This window comes from Drosophila sulfurigaster, chromosome 3 (genome assembly GCF_023558435.1).
Source record: "Drosophila sulfurigaster albostrigata strain 15112-1811.04 chromosome 3, ASM2355843v2, whole genome shotgun sequence".
Lineage (NCBI taxonomy): Eukaryota > Metazoa > Arthropoda > Insecta > Diptera > Drosophilidae > Drosophila > Drosophila sulfurigaster.
In genome coordinates this window covers 1,559,979-1,571,189 of record NC_084883.1, presented here as the reverse complement: position 1 = coordinate 1,571,189, position 11,211 = coordinate 1,559,979, and the positions used below count along the sequence as shown (strand labels likewise).

The window sequence follows — 11,211 nt, the reverse complement described above, 5'->3', positions numbered from 1 at the left end:
GTGTTGTGAGTCGTCGTTGTACAACCGTGTGTATGGGCTATAAAAACAACTCTGGTAACCCTCTTCGTTCGAGTAACATGCAGCAGTTGTGATAAAAATTGAATTTAAATTGAATTTTGAATACTTAGACGAAAAAGTATCTGACGGAAAACGTGAATAGTGTGTGTATCAGGGCAATTGTAGGCCAAATGAAAGGTGAATAATTAATTGTTTTGCGGAATTCGCAGTGTTTGCACGTTGAGTTGATTTACCTCGCATCGTAACTGCTTGTCGTAGACACAGGAAAAGCAGACATACGATTTTTCTTTTTGTTTTGAGTTGTGCGCGCACAAATATCATAACAAACGGATCTCAAGTCATATCAAGCAAACAACTAACACATAGTTGGATAATACAATGGATGCCAGCGTCACCTCTGAAATGGGTAAGTTCCACGCTCCCAAGGCAAAGTATCTTTATTTTAAATTGAATTTTCAACCTCTATGATTGTGGCCAGTCACTACAACGCGTGTACGTCAATTTTGGGCTGACGGTTGACATACATACGTTAGATGTGTGTATGTATGTAAATTGCTGGCGCGCAAATTTTGCCAAGCATAATTATGGCAATATATGTAACTATTTAGAAGAAGAAACGGACGTGCAGATGAATAGTTGATTTGACCAATGAGGTTGCATAAAAAATAATATCTATTTTGGTCGGAATACGTCGTAACTGTTGATTTTTGATAACTTGTATTGCTAATAAATCGTTTTAACAATACCTAATCATCTTAAAAACAATATGGCAAGGCTGTTTATAGCGTATAGCATGTGTGAGTGTGTACAACCCAGGTACAGTCTGTGGGGGGGAGTTGCCTTCAATATGGCCTTTTTCTCGAAGTATGCCTTGGAATCAATCGACTTTAATAAGATAATTAGTATCTAAATAAAGGAATTTTGATTAAATCGCACATCTGTAGAAGCAAGGCGTATAATTCTAATATAAATAACGCATTAACAAAATTTCCCTGCGTAACATAAATAAAGTTGCCACTATGTAAAAATTCCAGTCGCATATACTTTATTCGGTAATGTGGCAACTCCTTCAACAGATTAGGTACTTGATCTGGCAGGGCTGACGGGCAGCACATTTTAAGGTTTACGCAATTTTCGTCGATTTCTTCAAATTTATCAATTAAATTTGTTAATAACTTTGCATTTAGAAGAAAATTGTAAGTAAAAGGCTCAGATTTTTACTCGTCTAGTAATATACACATCACCAAACGTAATTATCGTATATAGGCAAACAAAATGATGTCGCAAGCATTTGCCGCTGCCGTCTGCCGCAACAGCAGCCTTGCAATCCGCTGCAGCCGGCGTACTTTGAGCACAGCAGCGCGGTTGCAACGCAACACTCGCCATCTGGCTGCCAGTGCAGCATTGACCAAGAGTTGGCAGCGTTTGCCTGCTGCTGCGTCCGCGGCGACGGGAAACATGCAACAGTATGTGAGATCATATGCCAACGAAAAGAAGGTCTTTGAGCGCACCAAACCTCACTGCAATGTGGGCACCATTGGTCATGTGGATCATGGCAAGACTACTCTGACAGCGGCCATAACCAAAGTGCTAGCCGACAAGAAACTGGCCGAAAGCAAAAAGTATAATGAAATCGACAATGCGCCAGAGGAAAAAGCTCGAGGTATTACCATCAATGTGGCTCACGTCGAGTATCAGACGGAAACCCGCCATTATGGCCACACAGATTGTCCAGGACATGCCGATTACATTAAGAACATGATCACGGGCACGGCTCAAATGGATGGAGCTATTTTGGTTGTGGCTGCCACAGATGGTGCCATGCCTCAGACTCGGGAGCATATGCTGCTGGCCAAGCAAATTGGCATCGATCACATTGTTGTATTCATTAATAAGGTTGATGCTGCCGATCAAGAAATGGTTGATTTGGTCGAGATGGAGATTCGCGAGCTGTTGACCGAGATGGGCTATGATGGCGATAAGATTCCCGTGATAAAGGGCTCCGCATTGTGTGCGCTGGAGGACAAGAATCCCGAAATCGGCTCGGAGGCTATTCTGAAATTGCTGAATGAGGTGGATACCTTTATACCGACACCAGTGCGCGAGCTGGACAAACCGTTCTTGTTGCCTGTGGAAAATGTGTATTCGATTCCCGGTCGTGGAACTGTTGTTACCGGTCGCCTCGAGCGTGGTGTTGTCAAGAAGGGCATGGAATGCGAGTTTGTGGGCTATAATAAGGTGCTAAAGTCGACAGTCACTGGTGTGGAGATGTTCCATCAGATCTTGGAGGAGGCACAGGCTGGTGATCAGTTGGGAGCTTTGGTGCGTGGTGTTAAGCGTGATGATATCAAACGCGGCATGGTCATGTGCAAGCCGGGCAGTGTCAAGGCATTGGACCAGTTGGAGGCACAAGTTTACATTCTTTCCAAAGAGGAAGGTGGCCGCACTAAGCCCTTTATGTCCTTTATTCAGCTGCAAATGTTTTCGCGTACGTGGGATTGTGCAGTTCAGGTGCAAATACCAGACAAGGAGATGGTCATGCCAGGCGAAGATACTAAGTTAATTCTGCGATTGATTCGTCCCATGGTCTTGGAGCAAGGTCAGCGTTTCACACTTCGTGATGGCAACTTGACACTGGGCACGGGCGTTGTAACAAAAATAATGAGTGGACTGACGGAAACACAGCGTTCCGAGCTGACGGAGGGCAAGAAGGCGCGCGAGAAGAAGGAGGCTGCTAAAAAGTAATAATAAAGAGCATCTGTATTTGGCATCCCCAGTTTAGCAAGACACGCCACAGCTGCAGTCTTAAATAAATTTACATTTATAGTTTATCACTTTTATCCATTTTGTTACAAAAGTTTTGCAATGCGTTTAATATTTTATAAGGCTCATCAAATCAATTACTTTAATAAACCATAAATACCAACAGCGAAAAATCTTGTGTTCAAATGTGTGTAGTTTCCCGCTCACGCGGCAGTGGGTCTATCGATAACTATCTATGTTGACGCTGTGTCGCTTTCGATAGGTTTCGCCGAACTTGGGCAGTGATAAAGAGGGACAAGTGTTGTACAACGAAAGCTTATTATCGCTTACAGCTGGGATGACGTTCAGCATAGAAGTTTTTGAAATTGAATTGAAAAAAGTTGAAAGTTAATTGCGTGCAAACATGTTTGCTTATCGTGTTTCGGGAGCACAGGGTATACGACTAACGTATGCTAATTACAATAAATTTACTGTAATTGGAATGTTTTTTTTGCATTTACAGATGAGTTGGATGATACCACGCCGTTGCCCGAGCTCACTTTTTATGATCTGCTGGAGCCATCTACAACGTCCAAAGAGCAACACTTGAGCCAAGCTGATAATGATATCGCACAAGATGATGACGATGTGGACGAAGATGATGCGGACGAGTGCGAGGAAGAGTTTCTCTCAACGTCTCTAAACGAATCGTTGAATACACCAAAAATTAAAAAGCCATCTATCGTCCGGATATTGGAGAACAAACGGTTAACGGCACCAGCGCCTATAGGTACAGCATTGAAAACTATGCTGGGCGGGCCAATTCGGATAGTAAGTACGCCAACCAAATCAACAACCCAAGGAACGGAAGTGAAAATCCTTAACAAATTGCAACAACCAGTAAAATCTTTTGCTAATGTGCCAGTGAAAATTGGCAGCACCACAATAGCAACACCAGCCGCGGGGGCAACCAAGAATCTTAGCGGGGTGACAATGACGCCAATTAAAATGGCTGATGGCAAGTTGCTATTCCTGCAGAAATCCATTGCCACACCAGGCGGAGCAGCGGCGAAGTTGCCAATCAGCGGTGCATCTACACGATTGATTGCCCAATCTTCTGCTGCTGGAGGTGGCATACGGCAAACAGTACTGCCAAAAGGTGTGACCATCACTAGTTCCGGTTTAATAAAGAGTTCGGCATCCATAGCACCAATTGCTGTCAAGGGATTGACGACCATTGGCTCATCCAAACCCACAACGTTGATCAATACTTCTGTTCAGTCATCTCCTGCAGTTACAAACTCTACGGCTGCAGCACCATCGACAACCGCTACGGCAGCCACAACTATTCAAATGAGTAGCAAGATGCCCATTAAAGTGGTGCGAACCGCTGATGGTAAATTAATAAAACTAAATCAAGGCGCTGCTCCGACTATGCTGCTGAATGCTAAGGCCGCTGCTGTATCCGTGAAGCCATCAGGCAGCACAGCAACGGCAACGGCAACGGCAATAGCTTCTACTAGCAGCAGCAATACCAGCAGCAACAAACCAGTAACGACGCAGGTTATCATTAAGGGTCCACTGAAGCAAATATCAGCTGGATCATCGCTGCGGCCTGTCATTAATAATGTTCCCAGCTCCAGTGCAACGGCGGTTAACAATAGCAGTACTGGCAGCAGTCCAACAACAGCAGCAACATCTGCTACACTGCCAACAGGCAAAATGTTGGTTCAAAGCCTAACGGGCAAGCAGATTGTGGTGGCCAGTAAAAACATTATAAAGTTGTCACCGAAACCAGCGGCGAGCGGCAGCGCCAATGCTAACGCCAGTTCCAGTGTCAGTCCAAGTGGCACTGGAAATACAGCTTCTACAGGCACCACGCCAACTGGACTGCATGCCATTCAGCTACCAGGCAAGAGTGGCGTGCAGTATGTACGAGTCTTGCCCAACAGCGGCGGTGCCAGCAAGGTGAGCACTAGTCCACAGAGGGTGCCACTTGGACGTCCCAGCAGCACTCCAACAGTCAGTTTGGGTAGCACAAACAAAATTGTTATGAAAACAATGGGTGGCAGCATTGTGCCATTGCCATCTATGCAGACATTGGTCCCTAGGGTGAGTAGCATAGCTCCAAGCAAAAAACGATTGAATAAGCATTTTTCATTTTGTTTGCAGCGAGTACCTGGCACACCGGTAAGTGCAGTTCATGGCAAAGCGCCCGGCAAGGGTGTCAGTAATAACGCCAACTTGGAGGGCGCACGGAAGCATCGCCTCTCAGATCTCAATGTGCAAATCAAGCATCTAATTAACGACAGCAACGAGACTGCTGGTCCCGATGCAAAAAAGGCGCGCTATGTCATTTCCATGCCACAAATATCGGCATCAGCTACCGCAACAACAACAACGACGCCAGCTACGCAACAACAGATGCAAAAGTTGGCGGCAACACGGCCGACGACTGTACAGAGGGTCGCGGTGCAGGGCGGCAATAGCAGCAGCAGCAGTAACAGTGGTGAAACCCGAAAGGTTTACAATCTGGTCACAAAGAGCGATGCCAATGGTGTCAAGTATATGATTTGTAACAAGAGTGGCGAAGGAGGAAAGCCGCGTACTCTTTTCAATACAACGATGCGTCGTGGCTATACGCTGGCCGATTCCAAGCTGCGACGTCCCACCACGTTGTCACCGCAACAAATACGATTCAAGCAGATGAAATTGCAGCAACAGAGACAGGTACTGGCGCAGGCGCAGGCCAAGCTCAGGCAACAGCAGCAGCATAAGCAACAACAGTCGCCCCAAGCAACTAAACCACAACAACAGCAACAGAAATCACAGTCAACCACAGCGCAGGCGAATAAATCCTCTGTGCCTGGGAAGCCGATGTTTGACATTTTGAAGCCACCACCACCCCCAACTCCAGCGCCAGCGGCAACCACTGTAATTGAAGCACTCGGCGGATCTCGTCGTAAGCACTGCAACTGTAGTAAATCGCAATGCTTGAAACTTTACTGCGACTGTTTTGCCAATGGTGAATTCTGTCAGGATTGTACTTGCAAGGATTGCTTCAACAATCTGGACTATGAGGTCAAGCGCGAGCGCGCAATACGCAGCTGTCTAGAGCGTAATCCTAGTGCTTTTAAGTGAGTATTTCCCTTTTAAACCACAATGCATAATGGTATAAATAAATTATGTATATTTCCATTTCCAATAGACCGAAAATTACGGCGCCAAACTCTGGGGATATGCGTTTGCATAACAAGGGCTGCAATTGCAAGAGATCTGGTTGCCTCAAGAACTACTGCGAATGTTACGAGGCCAAAATACCTTGTTCGGCCATGTGTAAATGCGTAGGTGCGTATACGAGATAGTTTAACAAATAGGAGGATATTGGAATGATATTGTTTATAAATTTACAGGCTGTCGAAATATGGAAGATCGCCCTGATGTTGACATGGACTCTATGGATAGCCTGGCTGATGTTAAGTCGCGTCCCAATAAAATGAAGGATCTGAACGGAGCACACGCACACGACAACCGATCAAATGCTTATCTAACGGATGATGTTATAGAGGCGACTATAATGTGCATGATATCCCGCATTGTTATGCATGAGAAACAAAACTTACCCATTGAGGATACTGAACGTGAAGTTATGGAAGAGTTGGGTGAAAGTTTGAACCAAATAATAACATTTGCCAAGGAAAAGAACGATACAATTCAAATGGACGATCCCAAGACGACAGCCTAAACAAAATGCGCTTGACGATTATTTATGATGTATTCGATGATGTTTTATTTCTTGCTTGTTATTCTAAACATATGATGCACATATACATATTAGATAATAAGTTCAAAGCGATTCTTAATTTGCAATTTGTTCTTCAAATTATGCTTTCTAAAAGTTGACCTTAACGTGTAAAGTGCAAATAAATTAAAAACAAAATTATCATAACGATTGAATATTAGCAATGACTATATACTTATTGTGTATGTGTATATAGCAATTGTAATTCTAATACCGTAGCGAATGTAAGAACTTTAACTGAGGGAAGCATTTTGTAGCAATCTAGTAATATTAGCTAACAAACTGATCATTTTGGAAATGACTCCCCTTATTTGTGTATGTAAATAAATTAAAATTTAATAAAACATACGTTACCACATTTGTGTATCTATTTGAAATGATTGAACATATCAATAAAGTCTTTTACTATAACTATTATTCTTTACTTTATTCGGCTGATGCCGCAGCAATTACATCGCAGCCTCGGATACGGAACTAAACATCTGAAAGAAATTGGATTGTAGTAATGACATCTACAAATATAAATTACATGCAAGGGCACTACTACCAATAAGCGCCCCTGTTAAATTATTCCTTTAACAAATATTGAAGAAATGCTTTTGAATTGTTTTCGAGTCTAGCTTGTTTATTCACCAACAACTTCAGTTACATAGTGTAATTTTGTGTATCTAGTTTCGATATAAGAGTACATACATAAGTACATATTTGTTGTATTAAACTTAACGCAGTTTTGATTGATTGTACACATATTGTGTGTAGTATTGCAGTATCAGTATTAGTGTTAGCTTAGTTGATTATAATTAATTAGGTAAGTAAGTATGTATGTAAGCCATTGTCAAGTGACAACTATTGATAGCAATACGAGTGTAATATAATATACGAGTATTACATGCGATTATAAGTATACGTTATATGCTTATTTTACTCATCAATATTATGTCCTATACGAGTATTGCATCTTCTTTGCCATTTTGTTTGTTTTCAAATGGTTTTCCAAAGAACTCAACCTGACACATGACAATAATTAAATAATATTATTAGTAGTCGATTATTTGGTTCGATAAATGCATAAGTATTTGCAACTGTATATGTATATATATTTCATTATATTTAATTTTATTTATAATGTCATTATACGATACCAACTAAAATGCTCGCGCTAAACAATGAGAATATTTGAATGTTCATATTCATTCTTATATATATATATATATTTTTTTTAGCGGTTTTCGTTATTCAATACTTGAGAGAGAGTATGTGTGTGCGGTTATCGTTAATAATATTCGGTATTATAAATATTTATAGATATAGTATTCGTGTAGTTGTAGTGTGTAAATACGCCTCAATACTGTGCACAAAACTTATTACCAAGCTGTAGTTACATATATGTAGTTGGATTATAGTTTGTTTGACCCCATACCAGCTTTTTATTATTATAAATTTTGAATTTTTTTTCTCATTTTGTGATGCAATAATATAGATAACATTCAACGACAATGAATTGTTTAATATATGTTTACATTAATATATAAGTATCCACTAGTTTTTTGTTTAAGCTATATTGTCTAATTCACACGTACTATATAGTATACATTTACGAGAGTATACTCGTAGATCGATTCGCCACATTTAAGTTGGACTTCGACACACACAACGATTTCTTGAAAACCGAACAAGACTGTTTGTTGCATATTATAACTAAATACCATTGAAAGTTGAGTTATAAATATATTTCTTTGGAGTTTACCCTGCACAATGCTTTTGTACTAAACACATTTTGATTTAGATTTTTTGTTAGAAATTCTGAATAGTTATATTTATAATGTGCATGATTGAATTTTGCAATTCTTCAAGAAGCATGGTAAATTACAATTTATTTTGTATGATTTATGTATTATATTTTATTGCATAACAAAACAACAATGACAATCAGCAAGTTTTTTCAGCTTAGCGTATGTACAAATTTGTTTTTTTTTGTTTTTGTTTTAATGTAACCTCATTGTATACCTGCGACTGAATATCAACTTTTCTACTAGTTTGCAAATTGATGCGCTCAAATGTGTTTTTTAAATTGCCCAATAGATGGCGTTGTATTCAATTTAAAATCATGGATTTTACGTAGCTCTCAAAGTCTACAACGCTTAGAACAACTTGCAGCCATTCAAGTTGCTCGCGTAAGTATCCAATTGATCCAAATGATCGTTATACTAAGAAATAATAAAATCGATTTTGATTTTAAGTAAATAAAAGATTCACAATTTGAGCACGCATTGTAACCACTTGTTTAAGCATATGAATTTCTAGTATCTAAATTGATTTAATTCAACTTATGTTTAGTTCCCTTATTGCGTCAGATAACTTGAATTTCCGCCTTGTTCTGAGTTTTAATTTTGAAAAATTTCTGTCACTGTCAATTTATATCTAAACCGAAAAAGTATGGACAGAATTTAAGCGAAATTAAATCTCGGAACATGACTATACAGTTTATTATAAATATAGTTCGATTTCGTTTAAAGTGAACTTTGTTATTTTAGATTAACATTTAACATTTATACAATCAACAAATTAAATACAGTATTTTAAATTGATTTGCTTAAAGAAGGTTTGGTCGTCGATAAACCAAATTATTGCACAACTCTCGTCCTATTGCCAATAGGGACTTAATGTGCGCCCCACAAACCCCAAACTCGTTGGTCCAAAACATTGGGCTCTCAAGTGAAACAAAGTCATCGTTGCTCAAATTATCGTTTTGGATATTGGAAATGAAATTTTATTTTTTGAAAAATACTATTTAGATGTTCGCAATACTCTGTACCGCTTTGGCCTAAATGTTTTAAGAAGAACAAAATTTGTTGCATAACATGAATCGTGCATTCTGTGAGTATTTCTCGCAAACTTAACACTTTCTGGAATGAACCTTTTCTCATGGCCTTCTTGTGGGCAGATTTAGCTAACAGTGTTTACACTCGTCGTCCGTCGTTGGATGTCTTTCAGAACGATCCATTCAAAATTCAATCATATAACTTTCATTATGCCGAGCGACCCGCTTATCCGATGCAGCACTATCAGCGTCCATCGCCTATTCCACCGGAACCAACGCCCTTCAAGACCTACTTCTACAATGTGAAGTTCAATAGAAATGCGGAGTCAAAGCTAGCGGCAGCTACGCCACCGGTGGGTTCCTTTATTGAGACCCGGCGTCGTCAATTTCTGCAAGACTTTAATCGCGTTGCGCCGCCTGTTACCAGAGAGATTTTTCCGGGGCCAAAGACGCAGGAACGCCATCGGCATCCGGTGGCCAGTATTCCACCTGTCGCTGCTAATCCTCATCCATTGCTTCGCATCTGCTGCAATCGAGAGGATTATCAAGCGATGCGACGTGGACAGAGTGCCACCACGATCCGACAGAGTGCAAGTGCCTCGGTCACCAATCTGAAGGCCCCGGCAAAGCAGCCATCTCAATCCTCAATCAAACTTTCGCCTAAACGCACTGCAAGTAGTTGCAGTGGCTGCACGATTAACATCAATATAACCAGCATTGACTCCGAAGTGGATGTCAACAAGAGCCTGAAGATCAAAATAGAAGCAGACAATACGGACAAGTGTCAGGTGACCATGCCACGTCGCTGCTGCAGCTCCAAGAGCTTCGTGATCGATAAGCGTTTGTCCAAGTTCAGTGTGTTAGAGACGCAAAAGGATGTGCTGTTGGCCAAGCGGCTGCAGCTGCAATCGGAGCGCGAACGCTTAGAGAAGCTGCGACAACAAGAGCTTTACAAGGAGCAGGAGCGAGCGCGCCAGCGGGAACAGGAACGTGAATGCTTGAGACAAGCGGAAAGACAGCGAGATCACGAGCGTTTACTCCAGTTGGAAGCGGAGCGCGAGTTTCACAGGCTGCGTGAGCTAGAGCGTGAAACGCAGCGCCGCAGGGAGCTGGAATTAGCGGAGAGACGACGCAAGGAAGCACAGGCTCAACGGCAGCCAATGCGCGCCATGTCTATGACAGACCGGATCACAAAACCAGTTGTGATGACATCACATTTGAGCACGCCCGCCTCCGCAGAACGTTTGCCTGGCATGGCGCCGTGCTACGTTCGGCCGTCATCGGAGGCTAATCGTGCCGAGCATTTGGAGAAGTCTACTGGGAATCTGTCAAGGTTGCAGAAGATCTGCAGCAGGTGTCCGCACAGTGCGACACCTGCAACAACACAGGCAAAAGCGGCACCAAGGACCGTGGAACGCCGTAGTTCCGGGGCGTCCAATTTTAATGCCATTGTGCATGGCGGCAGCAGCAACACGAGTCTTCACAACGAGCGCAAGCTGCTCAATCTGCAGGTGAATGGAAAACCCATCACGTCCAGTGTTCCGATACACACGCGTATAAACAATATGCCCATTAGGATTACCACCTCGCAGCCGCAGGATAAAAACTTGCGTTTCTCGGTGAATCGAGTAAATGCGGGACAATCGCAGTCCAATCCCAATCGGAGTAGGACAGCTGTTGTGGAGGAGCTGCCTGCATCGCCTTGTAACGTCAGCATTAATGTCTATGCGGATAACCCTCGCACAATGCGCCTGTAACACTAGGGTTGTCATAGCGTCAACATAAATGGTTCGAAAACTGGTTTATGAAACTGCTTCAAACTGTTTAT

The 11,211-nt window shown here is 42.0% G+C and overlaps 3 protein-coding genes across 5 annotated transcripts; all 3 read left to right on the top strand.

Annotated features, from left to right (window-relative positions):
* Positions 1-23: 23 nt before the first annotated feature.
* LOC133843653 (protein lin-54 homolog) lies at positions 24-6,929 on the top strand. Of its 2 annotated transcripts, none has more exons than XM_062277293.1 (5): positions 24-424; positions 3,284-4,872; positions 4,933-5,897; positions 5,969-6,108; positions 6,174-6,928. In XM_062277293.1, the coding sequence occupies exons 1-5, from the start codon at positions 397-399 to the stop codon at positions 6,503-6,505; spliced, it is 3,054 nt and encodes a 1,017-aa protein (XP_062133277.1). In that variant the 5' UTR covers positions 24-396; the 3' UTR covers positions 6,506-6,928. The 2 variants fall into 2 exon arrangements, with proteins under 2 accessions (XP_062133277.1, XP_062133275.1); XM_062277291.1 differs by lacking the exon at positions 24-424 and adding an exon at positions 3,093-3,215 and having other exon boundaries at positions 6,174-6,929.
* Positions 1,059-2,849, top strand: LOC133843656 (elongation factor Tu, mitochondrial). Its single transcript, XM_062277300.1, has 2 exons — positions 1,059-1,214; positions 1,285-2,849. Exon 2 carries the CDS (start codon positions 1,294-1,296, stop codon positions 2,761-2,763), a length of 1,470 nt encoding a protein of 489 aa, XP_062133284.1. The 5' UTR covers positions 1,059-1,214; positions 1,285-1,293; the 3' UTR covers positions 2,764-2,849.
* A 2,147-nt stretch (positions 6,930-9,076) lies between the features above and the next one.
* Positions 9,077-11,186, top strand: LOC133843655 (putative uncharacterized protein DDB_G0271982). 2 transcript variants are annotated; one of them, XM_062277299.1, is made up of 2 exons: positions 9,077-9,439; positions 9,513-11,186. In XM_062277299.1, the coding sequence occupies exons 1-2, from the start codon at positions 9,424-9,426 to the stop codon at positions 11,138-11,140; spliced, it is 1,644 nt and encodes a 547-aa protein (XP_062133283.1). In that variant the 5' UTR covers positions 9,077-9,423; the 3' UTR covers positions 11,141-11,186. The 2 variants fall into 2 exon arrangements, with proteins under 2 accessions (XP_062133283.1, XP_062133282.1); XM_062277298.1 differs by having other exon boundaries at positions 9,081-9,439; positions 9,507-11,186.
* Positions 11,187-11,211: the final 25 nt, after the last annotated feature.

Bases quoted from the DNA above. Each gene is read 5' to 3' on its own strand.
- LOC133843656 (XM_062277300.1), top strand. From the start codon at position 1,294: ATGATGTCGCAAGCATTTGCCGCTGCCGTCTGCCGCAACAGCAGCCTT.
- LOC133843653 (XM_062277291.1), top strand. From the start codon at position 3,185: ATGTTTGCTTATCGTGTTTCGGGAGCACAGG. The intron at 3,216-3,283 runs GTATACGACTAA...TTGCATTTACAG, and splicing joins TCGTGTTTCGGGAGCACAGG to ATGAGTTGGATGATACCACG. The intron at 4,873-4,932 runs GTGAGTAGCATA...TTTTGTTTGCAG, and splicing joins TGCAGACATTGGTCCCTAGG to CGAGTACCTGGCACACCGGT.